The sequence below is a fragment of the Molothrus ater genome, chromosome 2 (assembly GCF_012460135.2).
Source record: "Molothrus ater isolate BHLD 08-10-18 breed brown headed cowbird chromosome 2, BPBGC_Mater_1.1, whole genome shotgun sequence".
Taxonomy (NCBI): Eukaryota; Metazoa; Chordata; class Aves; order Passeriformes; family Icteridae; genus Molothrus; species Molothrus ater.
The window spans coordinates 68,042,986-68,058,748 of NC_050479.2; the positions used below are offsets into that span (position 1 = coordinate 68,042,986).

A 15,763-nucleotide genomic window follows, 5' to 3' on the forward strand; every position below is an offset into this window, starting at 1 on the left:
TCTTACAGCAAGAGAGTAATTCTGCTTAGAGTTGCCTTCATTCTTAAAAGCATATTGCTGCATCACATTTATCATGATTTGCTTTAGATTTTATCTGCTGCAAAATGCTTTTTTTATAAACTTACCCCAAATTATTTTTAAAGCAAGAAAGCAATATAGTTCTACTGTAATTTTTAGACACTGTAAATACTTTCAGTGACTTACTTGTTATAACCATCACTTTTGAGAATATAGCTTTACTGCTGGCATCTGTCTGCAAGTCACAAAAAGAAAAATGGATTAAGTAAAAATTTTACATTATTTATTTCCATTTGAATATTGAGCAAGGAAGATTCCAGACTGCATTAACAAGTCAGCATCCATTCTGCTAACACATCAGTGTGTTAGAAATCAAAAACCACCACTGCAAATTCAATGTAGACACAGGAAGTAAAAGGTAGATCATTGCTACAGATCAATTACATAAAATACTTTTATTACTTTTCAATCTACCATATAACTTATGAACAGCATGACTGGGCTATCTGCAGTGTGTAGTCTCAGAAGAACACCATCATTTTCAGGGCTCCTAGCTGTCACAGCTGAATTCACATGTTCAGACAAAAAAATTATAAAAGACAGAAATCAGATATAATTTACAGGATTCAAGCAATGCTATCAGCAGACACAAACTTCCCATATTTGAATCTCTTGTGACTCAGGGGAAAACAAAAACTGTACTGTGGAATTTCTTTCACCCTGACTGTTCTGGTCTCCTAATACTATCTAAGTCTTCAAGTTCTGGCTAAAGCTCCCATCAAAAAACATTGAGTAAACTACTAATAATTCAGCCAAAAGTCAAATAACCTGAGGCAGAAGTATTAACTTGCAGGAGTATAACTCTATTGAATTATGACAGATTAAAGAAGTTTAAAAAACATTTCCTTTTAGAAAATCTGCTGTGGCACTTGATCTACATAATCTTGCATTCATCTGCAGCAAATGAAGATTATACTCCAATAGACACAAAACAGCATTCACCCACTTTTCTACATACGAACAGGGAAGGTTATGTATTTTATTTCACTGTACACCACTGCTGAAGGAGAAAACCAGAGGAGCTGTGTTTTATGCTTTAGCTCTTCAGAAAAGTAACTTGTCTTAAAGGTAAGTTTGATGTCCCTTCTCTCTTAAGTCAGGAGAAATTATGACCAACAGCAATAAAAATTTCCTTAACACATTTCCAGCCACCTCAATAGTGCTTTGTCTGAGAAGGCCTTGAAGAGGAAATAAGGAGGATGCTCACAGAGTTTCAGTAAATGGCAGAAAGGTAGACTGGGAAGTTCAAAGACTTACAGAATAATGTAGGTTGGCAGTGATAACTTTAGGTCACACAGTTGAACTGCCTACTTAAAGCAGGATCAGGTTTTGCTTTAGGCAAACTTCTAGTTGCATTTTAAATATTTACAAGGATGAAGATTTTGCAGTATTTCTGCGCTATCTGTTCCCATATTTGATCACCCTTACTGCAATCTTTCTTTTTTCTTACTACCTAATCAAAGGTAACATCTGTACACTATTTCTTGTCCTATTCTAGTTTATGTCTCAGAGCTCTCACATTTCCTACACTTGGCACAGGGATGGATAACAACCACAGCAGAACAAATCAACAACTAAGCTATAATGATTACATGAAGAAATTAGACAGAAGTGAAAAAGCACACAAAAACTCATTTTCTAAAAGGTTACTATTTGATCTCAGTTTTGCTTCCTGAAAGAAATAAATGTTTACATAGCTCTGAATTGCTAATGAATATTTGTCTCAAGATTAGTACTTGGACTGTATGTGATAGTCTGAGGTGCCATTGCAGGCAGCAAAAGTTTTGCATCAGGGAATTTTACTTAATTTAGTATGTCAATTTACACAAAGTTTTACTTATTTATTCTGGTATTGAGAAATAAAAGCAAATAAACACTTGAAAGAACAGCGTTCAGCTACCCCTCAGACACCTCTCTTCCCTGCTCTGCTCTATCACAAACCATCAAAATTCTCCCATGTAGTCTTGTTATTCAAGAGAATACCCAAGTGCAGAGAACTAGCATTTAAGAGCAAAAAATAGGAAAAATTCCAGATGGACAAACGCAAACATGCTGAAAGCATGCACTGTGTCTTGAATGCAATGCTTATACTGGCATCAAAACTTTCCTGGTAAATAACCGTATTTGATATTTTACAAGTGAAAAAGAACTTTCACAAGTTCTGAAAACAAAAGGAAAAATTAAAATTTCACTTTCATCTGAAAACTAGAAAAATATCATGGAACTAACTCAGGTATTAAATGCATCAATGTTGATATTAAATGCACCAAAGAACATTAAACAGTACATGAAAAGCATTTCAAAACAGTCACCAAAATACAATGAAGTATTGTTGTGCTAGCCTTTACTGCACTTCGAATTTAATATATTACAGCATGTTTTTAACACACTAAGTCAAAATTATTCATTTCACTGCAGTATCTTTTTATTAGCAGGACACTAGCATGTCTAATCAGATACTTTAGATATTCCAACCACACAGCTACCCACTCTTCCTGGTTCAGGCAATTCCAGCAAATGGATAATCATTAAATTTATCTCAGTACAAATATAGACACACACTGAAAATAAAAATCACACACAGAGGCACATAGAAATTTGAGCATGGCAACATTTTCTACTCTATATTATTTCTGTTAAAAAAGCATCAGATCAAACTTGTAGCATTAAAGCCAAGTTTTAATTATATTTCAAAGCATATCAAGAATTTAGTTTTATAATTCCCCTACCCAACCATGAGTATGAACATAGATGTAGCTAAAACAAACTGAAATTCACTTTATGACAATATCCTTAATGCTCAATAAATTCTCATTTTTCTCTTCCAAGCAAAATCTGTAAACAAGAAAATTAAATTGTAGTCTGGTATCTCCAGTACAATATTTAAGAAATTTATGAGAGGGATGAGGAATGAATAACCTGTTGGGACAAAAATATTCCAATTTCTTCAAAGTTACTAATCACACGTAAGATAACAATTTAAGAGGGTTTATATAGGTACTTATTCTTAATTACTTGATTTGGCAGTCAAAAATAATATGCTGGTTCCACCCTGTTTCAAGAGCCAGAATAGTCCTGGCAAGATGGAACTCAAACACTAAGGAAAAGCATTTTAGAAATTTCTATAATACCCTTCTCCTCTTCAATTTTACAAACACTTTGTACACACATTTCCTTCAGCAAATGTAGTCTAATGGAGTATCAGTTGACTTTCACAGTATTTTCAATGTGCTATTACAAATAAGCTTGAGATAGCAAAAAAAGGGAATTAAAAAACAGTACATTAACTAAAACTGCATATTCACTGGGGAATAAAGATAAGTTGAACTCACTTTGGGTTGTTTTATTAGATCAACTAAATCCTTTACTTGATGTCGTAGCAGATTTTGACATTTCCACATTTCATTCAATGCTCTAAAAATAGAAAAAAATTAAAAGAATTGTCAAAATTATCTGTTCAAGGAGTAACACAACCGTCCAAAATGAGTCTTTACAGTCTTTTCAATTTTAGACTCAGAAATGTACTTATCACCTGAACTTTCACTGAGTGAGCAAAGGCTAAATATTTCCTAGTAGGATAACATGGAAAATAACTTGGTCATATTAGACTGAAACAAAGTTTCATTTCAGATGCTTAGGTACACTGCCTTTTAAAGAAGGAGGAAGTAACTAATCTCTTGCCCATTAAGAACTCATTTGTACAAGCCTGAAATGACTCTTCTAAAAACATACCATGAAGTAAGTTAAAGCAGATGTTTAAGATTTTTATCACCACAACAATGTTTTTCTTGCAGACAGGAAGTAGCTACTAGATGAATAAATTGTGAAAAGTGGACATGATTAAGCTTATAAGAGATGCATGAAAGATACTCAGCAGAACAGAGAATTAACACACTTTCCAGGAATAGTAAGCCATATAAATAGAAGTCACAGCCACATTTACAAAACTTATAGAATCCACATGTAAAAAAATTTTGCCTGAAATAACAAGTAACTTTAAAGAATCCATTATGCATTTTCATTTAGCCTACACTAAAAATTACTAGAATGCTAAGTTTTTACTTTTAGTATACTATTAATAATTTTAGTTTGTTATAATTGCCGTATCTTTGAAGAGGCAATACAAGAAATTAAGGGGATTCAAACGTCAGTTTTTGTAGTATTGGAAGGCTTTGGGATCTTTTAAGGCATTCATTCATATACAAAGCCTTTTTTAGTCTCTTTCACAGGAAAAAAAGACCCTCTATTTGATTTTCAAGTGACTGAGTACTACTACATGAAAAACAAAGTAAAACTATCTAAAATCAATCCAATTGTGAACATTACAGCAGTATAACTGCTATTAGTCAAATTCATGTGCATGTACCCATTTTAGGCTGGAGAAGGCACATAATACAATAATAACGAAGGAGGAAAGACAAACAATTAAGTTCTCAAGACAACTTGGCTGCTGCAACAAGGAGCTTATCAATTAAGAAGTTGTCAGGTAAGATTTAGGGCTGATCTACCATATCTGTGTTATCTCTTTGCAGACATGAAAGGACTGACAAGCCCTCAAGCTTCTTTCCAGATCTTTAACACTATGTTTTTTAGCTGTTTATGGTTGAAACATACTGCATCTTGTTAGAAAACATCCTGCAAGTTTAGGGGTTTTTCAAAATCTCACATGAAAAATAGATGCTATTTCTACATTCTGTTTTCTAATAGTTTATAAACTATTTCTATCCACTGACTTAGGCTACTGATAACAATTCAGAGCCACTTTACAATACCATTTTATTAAAAACTATTTTGCAAGCAGTAAGAAGCAGCACGTACTTCACAGCATTTGAATCCAGTGTTGCATAAAGGTAATACAAACACTTCATCCGTTCGTTTGTTTCCAAGTTATGAGGGACCATGTACTGAGCAAAAATGCGTTCAACAAGTAACCTGAAAGACAGGATTAAGACATTTAAGCTGTGCAGGAAGAACACAGCCTGGAATTGCTGAAACATCTATTAAAAAATTCTCAGCCCTATCTAAACATCAGTTATAGCAAAAGAAAAAATGGAGATATTCAAAAACCTAAAGCTCAAGTTATTTGACATAATTCAGCATAAATTAAACAGAAACTTTTCATTATAGAAAACACAATGTTAATGCTGGCATTAGGAGATTTAACAGATCTCCTAAAATTATCAAAGTCAGATGTATTAACCTAGAAGAGATCAAACAATTCAAGAAAGATACTAATTACCAACCCAATTAGATGTTATCATTTAGTTTCATTACAACTCAGTATTGGGATAAATTCATGAACTGACCCAAATTAATTGCCCTAAAATAATACTGCTACTAATAATAATAGTAATGCTTAAAAAAAAAGAAATATCAGGTTGATTATATCACACAAAATCATGAAGCCCAGAAGGAGAAATCAGATACCAATTAGAAGGAGCTGACTTCCTTCTACCCTTATCTGGCCCCTTCCCCACAGGCTCAGTTTATCCCATGACTTTTGCTTCTGCAATATAAATGCAGGTATATTCCCAAGGGAATTACTAAAAGCTTCTGTGTAACATGAAGTTCCTTATTTGGAAAAAGGAGGAGAGAGAGGCTTGGGCCTGACAGTTACCTAGAAAAGACTGAGAAGAAAATAAAAAAAGAGAAACCAAGCCCATATGCTACTCCTAAATACCAAGAACTCCAAGACTGAGGTCCAATACTGAGATCATTATTAATAGAATGGAGCAAACCATTAAAAACAATCATGTATATTTATGCTGGAAAAGAAAACAATACTCCTTATACACATTTGGAGCAGGTGATCAAAACCCAAATCCAGCTAGTTTAAAAAGTTTAAGAAACACATTCACAGGTAAGACTGGATTTAAGGATCCAGACAGTCCATTTCCACAGCACCATGAAATAACTACTTGTTTTGAAGGTAACTTTTTGATGTTTTGCATTTTTGAAAAGACTTGTATGGGTTTGCAACATCATTAGAATCCAAACACACTGTGAAGGCTCATTTCCAAAGCCAACGCGATGACCTTGATTAGTCAAGGCAGACTTGTTCCCAAAAATGTTACCCATGTTGCAACCATCTCTTGTTCAATACCAACAACTGTATACAAGGCTACAGCTGGTGTGACAGAGGCACTGCTTTCACCACAAATCCAGGAGAAGGCCCTAATTCACAGCTTCTCTGCTACAGAAACCTAAATTTCTGCAGTGTGATATAGCTTGCCCATTGTCACTACATACGCTATCTTTAAAAAATACAGGAACAACATGCAAATCTAGACCAACATTATTCAAGCAGGTTTACTTTCTAAATTTTAACATAAAAATTAACACATTACTGATATTTAAACAAAGATCCCCTCTACTGAAGCAGTGGCAAAGTACACCTAAGACTTGTGAAAAATTCCGCCCTCTCGCACCCTTTAGAACCATTTTTGGCCTTAAAATAAGAAATAATAAAGTAGAAGAAAACAACACAGGTCAACATTTGGCTGCAGCTATAAAATCAAAATCAAAACATACAGGATTATCAAGATTCCTCCTTCTCATCAGCACCGGAACCCAAAGGAAAAACAGATCTTCATAACAAGTTATAACACTTTGACACTAAAATCGCCCAGCTTTTACAATTAACTTACCGGTCATCAATACTGTTTTGATAATATATATGCAGAAGTTTATCTTTGATCCATGATATCTGTTTTGCAGCTTCTTTTCCTGCTTCTGATTGCAATGAATATTTCTTGTATATCTGTGCAAGTCCCATCATAGCTTCCTTCCTCACTCTCCACTTGACAAAAAGAAATAACAGCCAGTTTAGCAGTTCAAAACTCAAAACTGAAAAGACTGTAGAATTTTCTGTTAGGTATTTCCTAATCTACACCAAAATAACATAATTTAATTCACAAAAAATTTGAACTGAGTTCTTAGTGAAACAGTTTCTCATTAGGATGTATGTTGCATCACATCTATTACACTAAACCTGTCAACATCAGTAACTACCATAGAAGTATGCCTCTTGAATTTAGAATTATTATTGATTTAAGCCAACACCCTTTCTCACACGCCATACTCACTATCTGCATTTCTGTTATGGCTGAAACAAGAAAAAGCATGTCATGAAATGAAAAAAAAATTAGGCGAGAATTTTTAAAGTTCACCATCATCAAATGTGTTTACTGTGCTTTAAATTAAATAGTGAACCTCATAAATTTTACCAAATAATGTAATATATCTAAACTAAAATTCAAGACTACTCAAATTTGAAAGCTACTACCCTGATTTGCAGTCTTTCAATGATCTAATTAAAAGCAGGTAATTTACAATACATGCAATACATTCTGAAACCTGCTTGAAAAATTTTTTAAGAAAAATGCTAGAATATTTTACAAAGATTTTCTTTGACTCAAAAGTTTTACTGGACTAGACAACTTTAACAACATTGTTGTGTTGCAGCCAATTTAATTATTTAAATCATATAATCTTAAATAAAATACAGCATAATGAAAAATGCAGCATTCTAGTAATGGGAAGAAGGTACCTCACAATAGATTTCATCAAAGTTTTTTGCTTTATATTGGTTTTCATTTGTAATTTAAAATCAGTATAGCATTTTTTAGAAGTGCTGATTTTAAAGAAGGTGAATATTACAATTTAGAAGTATAAAACAGCTATTATCAATGCCAATTATGTCTTACCCGCTTGTCCAGTGTCCTTTCTCTGACGAAATTTAGCAGGTGATCATTGACAAGCAGAAGATCTTTTTTAGCAGCAGTAACTATGGATACTATAACATCATGCCGTATGGCCTCCTCAGGATCATGTGACCTTACTTTCAGATATTCTGCGGGGAAAACATGAGTAAATATAAGTATACAACTTCAGCTACTTTCCCCACGAGACAGAAACAGAACAATTATTTTATTCTGTTTGAAGCATCAGCAGTAAGAAACCAATAATTTTTTCTAAGACCAACTGGAATGTCAGTAAAACTTCATATTTGCTTAGAATATTAAAGATTTATATTATTGGCATTATTGAAATAAGAATTATGTGGCTACAATTTTTTTTTTATTATTTCTTATAGTAGTTACGCTATGTATACATTAGCAACTATCATAACCAAGCAGGACTGGAGCTGTAGAGTAGAATAAACAGTGCTTGAGAACTTGCTAACCACACCAAATACATTTTAAAGTCTTACATCAGACTAGAAGCTACTCTCTTCTTGCAGGCTCCATGCCCTTTGGCTCCTAGAGTACATTAGCTGCACACCTGCTCACAACTTCTGTATTATCCACAAGGAATCTAGTTCACCTGCTCCAGGAACACTCAACAGTATGAGCCATGTAAGCATTATAAGCAGGGACAAATCAAGAGATGCTTCAAACTATAATGCTTATTTAGACACATCATAATTTTACCATCTTAAACAATTTTTCTAGATTATTCTGGTACACTGCTCATTTGCTAACACCAATAATATTAGACTATCAATGCCTAACTGCTTTTACGTGTCAAATTTGTTAGCTACCTATTGTCAATTTAAAAAACTGACAAATAAAATGGCAAAGTTCATTTATATTTTTAGCTGTATTTTAGGCTATTTTAGAAGCACAAAAGGGTAGGAACACCCTAGCAAAAGTTAAGATCGCAGTTCACTGCATACATCAGTGCAACGATGAGAACTTTAAGAAAATTTGCAAATTCAAACTTTATTTTAAATGAAAGAACCAGAGGTTACTATTCTGTCATGACTATTCAATGACCAGTGAAAATTTTCAAGTCTCATCTGAAACACTAGCCATTAACATTACCAGTAATCAGCCCAAGTGTCAAAAGAGCATATTTCAAAATAATGCTTTGCAGTTATGAAGACTATGAAATTTTAAATCCAAACAAGTCTTTTTTAAAAAACCTATTGTTTCACAGGAACATAAACTGAAACAAATGAAAAACACTGCCATCACACAAAACAATTCTCGTCCCCAATACCAGTGAACCACAGAAATTTTTAAACTATTTTGCTTTGATAAGCACTGTGGGGAGAGAGAGGAGGGGCAAGCAAAATTATATTTCCCAGACGATACCATTAGAGGGGGCACAAAGTCTTTCTGCAATGTAAAAATAAAATAAATTAAAAATACAATTCTGATAATTAAAAATGAAAATATTTTCACTATTCTATTAAGGAAAGACACAGAACCTTTTGGGTTTTTTAAGCTGGCTTAATTCAGAATCACAAAATATTCTGAGTTGGGAAGGGACCCACAAGGGTCAAGTCCAACCCTTATGGCCCATATGGGGATCAAACCTATGACCACGGTGTTCCATGCTCCAATTAACTGAGCTAATCTCTGGATAACACTGTAACTACAGGGTGATTCCAGCCTGTCTCTATTTGTGTCCAATTTGACAAATACTCAGCAAGCAGGAGAGAAATCCCATGCACTTTACACTCCTTTTAACTCCCTCCTTAGACCAACTAGGCAAAGATACTGACTCAAAAAAACTACATGTAGGAGTTTGATGATCAGGGGAAGATACAGTCTACAAAGCAAACCAACCAATTCTCATTAATTACACGTTTTTTTTATTAAGACATGGGAAGCAGCAAATACTAAAGGCTTCCATTGATGCCAGTTGCCTTCTTCCTACAGAGCTCCTGAATTTCAGGCTGTGTTTGATCTGAAGGAGGTAGAACTGTGAAGTTGTGGTCGGTTATAAGGACTGTTATGTTTTAGACAGTGGCTGTATAAGACTTAAACATTTCAGCTTTGTGGAACTTAAGTCTCCCCTATGCACCCTAATTAATAAACACCAGGATCACTAGGTTAGGCAGGCTGTCTTTACCTGATCCCATGGTGCTTAACTTCAGCAGCAGTTGGGAATGCAATGGGAGTGCTACTGTATGAGAGGGGGAGAAATCTCCCTAGAGGAGGCATTCTTTGTGTACAATCCCCTCAGCCTGAGAAGCAACACTGAAGGCAGTGACTTTGACTTAGAACTCCACAATCAATTAGGTTCTGCACAAAATCTGACAGCATCACTTGGGATTACAGCTGGCCTTTTTGACTCTTCCAGTAGTCTTAAAAATGGTATTTTAATGTTATAATGAAACAGATACCTGTTAAGTCCTTTGCCAGATCGGGGTGGTTCATAAGGCAGTGACTTGCAAATTTGACACACTCAAGGCGAATAGGTACGTGGATATCGTTAAACCTAGTTAGAAACAAGACAATGCATTACAATAAAAATTCCACTTCTACCAAAGCAATCTGTTAATTTTTACACCATATCAAATACTTCTGAAAATGTTTTTTATGCTTCCCGTGCATGGTTACATGCATACAGCACCCCCGACTTCACAGTATTAAGTACACTGTCTTTAGCTTTAAAAAAAATTCTCATATTCATTTGTTGATTCATGTTCTGAACACAAAAAGAATTATCTTCTCCTGGTACACATTAAAAACTCCCAAGCAGACAAATTATTAGAAAGATGTATGATATATTTTAATTCCTTTTCTGTAAAGCTACACCTAATTAACCATGAGAAATGTATCAGAAACTCAGAATTTTATAAGACTGTGACATTCATCCCCTCCTTGTACTGCATGACAGACAACAAACAAATGTATATTTAGTCTGCTACAAATTTCTTCTCAGATGGATCATTTAATTGGATTTCCTTTGGGAAGACTGAACTCAATTTGATGCTTGAAAACTAGTATTTTCACATTTTTAATTATTATATAAGTCATTTTATAATAAAACTGTTGATGCAATTAGTTAGATGCAATTACAAGACAACTCTTCCAAAATTAAATGTATTTTCAAGCTATCCTCAAAATCCTTGGTATGAAACAACTTAAAAATGCAATTTTAGAACACTGTTGCTGTTGAAATATTTATTTATCAAAATAGATATCCTAAATAGATTTTAAGGAATACCTGGTTTTAGTAAAAGCTAGTTATGTTGTCAAAAATCAAGAGATTTTTATGAATGCTTCCTTCAATAACACAGCTATTATAACTTTGGGAAAATCTTTAGAATATTATAACTTGGTAAAAATCTTTAGAAGTAGTAAATGCATATATGTGATTCATAACTAGCATAAAACAGTTATTGTGAACAACCTATCATAATCACAGTGTAACACAATGAAGCATTTTCCTTTGGGCCCAATCAGATGTGGTAATTTTTGATGACATTTCATGTTTTAAATAGTTAAATATTTTCATGCAAAATACCTTGCTTCAATTAAGTTTCTTCTATTCTTAAAAGTAGCATTTCTTTGAGGACTCTGCTTATGATGATTGAATGCAACATTATAAACTATGGCATTTGCAATAACTTTTAGAATGTATCCTCTTTTACTCAAATCAAAAATACTTTTTTTATAGTAGCCAAACTTGAGTTTCTCATAATTACAAGCTCCAGTTGTATTTTCTATCTCAAACTGGCAGAATATTTCAAAAAACAGAAAACTAAGTATGTTTGCAGCATCATAAATACTACATACTTTAAGGTACTCCTACCATTAAAAAAAAATTGAAACTCATACACAAAGACTGTACTTAAAAGCCTCAAAAGCAGTTTTAATATCACCTAATACTAAAAACATCTTTTGATGCTGTTTTAAAATTAATCCATCATTGAATAGTTTCACTTGTGAAGAAATTAAAGTATTCATTTTTCTTGACGATGGCAACAAAGCTAGTTGAAAAAAATGAGCATTTAAGGAGATGATTTGTAAATGTTCACTCTGTGGAATGACAGATGTGGAAGATACGTGTAAAATTGCTTCAGCATTATCTCCCAGACCTCAGATAAAGCAGCAGGAGGGAATTCAGGCTTAGCTGTGTCACTTTAAAAAAAAACCAAATCAAATGCATTTGACTTCATTGAATATACTTCTTCCCCAGACAGGAAACTAAATTAGAATATACCTCCCCAGGTAGCACTGCCAAAGTGGTTTGTTTTGAGATGCCAACTCGGAATCCTTTGCCCCAAACATTTTTGCTAGAAGTTTTACAACCTGCAGACGTTCTTCATTGTCATTGCTCTGAAAAATGAACAGATTTTTCTTAAAGTTAAAAGAAAAACTAACCCAAAAAACAGAGTTCTATTTTGTACAGTTTTTACACCAATGCACTTCTGTATTTCTAGAAATATCACAATACAGCTTTATAAACTTCTCTTATATACAAAAGTCTATCTCAAGGCAAAGACCCTTCATTACTTTTTTGAGAAGACAAAATAATGAAGACTGTGAAAATGAAGAACAATGTTAAGACAAAAAATGCTGTGAGTGAAGCCTGGTGAAAAATACATCTTTTTAACACTTATTAACAGTTTACTGATTGTTAGGAAATCTGATTTGTGCCTGTATAAGTTCAGACACAACACAAAACTTAGAGAAGTCAGTCTACGCTTGTCTGGTTTACAGTTCTTTAGAACAGTGCTTAATTGCTTAATTAAAAATATTAGTCAAAAATAGCAGTTTCCAGCATACAAGTTCGTAGAGAACATCAGATTAAGTACCCAAGATCTGAGATCCACAGGATGTGTCCTGTATTTGAGCCTATATTCAAAACTGCTGAGGTACAACAGATAGTCTTCCTTTTACATTGAAAATGAGCACCAACAGTGATAGTGGAAATATACTGGAGAAGGCCTTGTTTTATCATTGTTTTGCATTATATTCTTTAATTCAACACACAGAATGTGAACCTTAATGCATACTTCAGAAATATATGTTAACATTTATGCAATTAGCGTGTAATTACTGTTCATCATATTTTTTTCCTTTGCTTATTAAAGAAAAGGGAGAAAACTCAATTGGCTGCAACAATTCCTTGAAAATGGGCAGCTAAAATTAATTTCTATTAATTAGGCCAGATTATTGCTTAGGTGATATTACAAATCCATTATTATTCCCATTTTTTTTTCTGGTAAAAGTTAAGAACTGTGTAAAATACGGGGTTTTTTTCCTAGCATCTCTGAATTCTTATTAGTTCAGCATCCCCTTTTGAACATGAACAAGAAATAAGAGCACAATATAGCTGTTGGAATTCTTTTATACGACACCACAGTTTTAGAGACAAACTATTTCTCCTGACTCAATACCATAAAAGGGCTGAAGCGTTTGCCAGCATGTCTTTAATTCAGAACCCTAGTAAAAGCATTTGTAAAATCCTTTAAGTAACAGAGCAAGAGAAGTGAAGGATGCACTAACAGTGATATATTGCTACATTACAAAAGACGAATTCTTTGGAATATACTTTAGTATTAAGTATTCAAAGCACTAACAGCAAATCCATTAATATGGTTTTTTGCATTTGACAAATTTTTTTCCAATTAACATTCACATTGATATTACTGAAAGCATTCTACAACCACCTCCTCTTAATCTGCAATAAATAATAGTTTTTTCTTAATGAGTTTCAGCCCATTATACTACAAATTCTTATTCTGTGGGGCATAGTTAAGAACTTCTAATTTCTTTTTTTGGGCTGCATTAGTCCAGCCTTCATGACTTACATCCTATCCTCTCCTGCTTAAACAAAATGTTAAAATATTAACCATCTCTGAATTTTTTTAGGGAACCAACACAGATTCAGAGCAAAACACTCCAGAATGTGGAAGAAGGAGCCAGGTGGAAGAACTGGGGAGCACACTAAACATTCAGCTACTTAATTATACAGTCAGAAATATAGAGGAAAAAAATAACAACCAAACAGAATAAAATAAACCCACAAAACAGCAAAACCCTAAAATATCCTTAATTAATTAGTTGCAGAAGAAGCTTTTGCTGTATCAGCCACTAATCCAATTATAAGACAACCCACTTGTGTTTCTAGTCCTGTTGTAGAAACAACAAATACTTGTGATGATGGACCTTGGTAAATAATTATTTGGTCCTTTCTAAATTTTTTACCCTGATGTTGGCTTCCCTGAAACACGGTTATATACACTCCAAGGGGTAATGAAAATAAACCTGTACTTCCTACTGAATGAATACATTGCTGCTACAGTTTCTCTCCTTTATTCTACTTCAATCTCTGCTCTTTTTCTGAGGGTGAAAGAAAAGGCATCAAACTCTGAAAAAATCTTAATCTTTCTCCATTCTGTGAGACACTCTGTACTTGAAAAGTCAGACCCTTCACCTCTTAAGTAAATTCAGCACTCTAATAGTGTTCCATCATGACTTGTCAATACAAATTGACACCAAACATGGATATTTTCAGTTCCCCATACATGGTCCCAGCACACAGGCAGCTGCTCTTTGGCCTAGACATTTGAGTCTGTCAGCAAGAGCAGCTGAAGCCAGTCAGATTGTTACCACTACCGAGTCCAGAAGAATAGGCAGCACTCAGGGCCTGGAGAGATTTGGGAATAAGAAGTGGACACGTAACCTGAAACTTCTGAAAATTTTAATTACCAGAAAGAAAGGCAGCTGCAAAATAAGAAGTTATCCTTTTACTGATTTTATTCATTACATCATATTGGTTTAATAAAACAGTAAGATAAAAGCCTAAACCCCATGACAATTATTTCCAAAACAGTCTATTCATGAGTTTTCCATTCTCTGAACATGTAAATGTTATTTGCTTTCTGTAACAGAATTCCTAAAATTCAAGTATGAAGTTTGAAAAAAGTTCCTTTCCTTTAGTTTCTTCTACAAGCTGACCTATACAATAATACATTTTTAGCTCCTTCCCAAACCCATAGTGCTTCTGTCTCAGTACTAGATCTCTATACACACCACCTTAAAATGCCAAGATCACGCACAAATGACTGACCCTCACAGAAGAGGTTAAATTAAATTAATATTGTGCTCATTCTCTTGTTAATTCCCCAGACTCCTTTCCATAATCAGGCAAAAACCAAATTCCTAGTAAGATGCAACCATGATTTCACACAGTTCTCACAGAGCTTAACAACAGAGTTCTGCCACCTGAGCACAGGAGCTTTTTCTTTACATAAATCTATAGAGCTAGGGCAGGTTGACCCCAGCCAAAAGCCAAACACTCACTCAAGTCCCTTCTCTCCAACAGAAAGAGGAAGGGAAAAGGAAGGTTAAAAGGCCCATACATCAAGAGAACAAGAGTTCAGCAGGTAAAGAAAAAGCTATGTGTACAAACAGAGCAAAAAGAGGAATTCATTCACTACCTGCCACTGGCAGGGAGATGTCCTGGCAGTTCCTGGAAAGCAGGGTCTCACATAGGGCTCACTTGGGAAGACAAACAGCATGAGCACAAATTAATCCTTTCCTCCTCCTTCCCCTGGCCTTTTATTGCTGAGCACATGTCCCCTTTCAACCTTCTACTCTACTCAACCGACCTGGCGGGAGGAGGAATGGCACAGGGAGAAAACCTTCGCCTGTGCCTTCACTGTTGTACCAAAATGGCAAGGTGCTTGAACACTAGGTGGCCACATCGTTTACATCCCAAATAGCGAGTAGGTTCAACAGTACTAGAGACACCTAAACTTTCTCACAAGTTTCATACTAAGAGTTTTTAATCCCTCTACATATGGTCAAAAATTTATTTGGTCTCTGATGAGAAAGTCCCTGGATTTTACCCCCACTCAAAGAGACAGCCTACAACCCTAAACCCATGAGATAAACCAGAAGGTTTCCTGATAGAAAGAGTGCAAAAAATTTCATGG

General features: G+C 34.4%; 1 protein-coding gene across 4 annotated transcripts in view; it reads right to left on the bottom strand.

The window, feature by feature from the left end:
• The window catches only part of PDS5B (PDS5 cohesin associated factor B), a 101,952-nt gene that overhangs the window by 43,185 nt on the left and 43,004 nt on the right, over positions 1-15,763 (bottom strand). For all 4 annotated transcript variants that reach the window (XM_036403606.2, XM_036403686.2, XM_036403450.2 and 1 more), the window contains exons 9-15: positions 12,040-12,155; positions 10,214-10,308; positions 7,785-7,930; positions 6,726-6,877; positions 4,897-5,010; positions 3,411-3,492; positions 205-253 (exon numbers count right to left, since the gene is read on the bottom strand). In XM_036403606.2, coding sequence (XP_036259499.1) covers positions 205-253; positions 3,411-3,492; positions 4,897-5,010; positions 6,726-6,877; positions 7,785-7,930; positions 10,214-10,308; positions 12,040-12,155 — 754 coding nt within the window. The remainder of the gene's footprint in view (positions 1-204; positions 254-3,410; positions 3,493-4,896; positions 5,011-6,725; positions 6,878-7,784; positions 7,931-10,213; positions 10,309-12,039; positions 12,156-15,763) is intronic.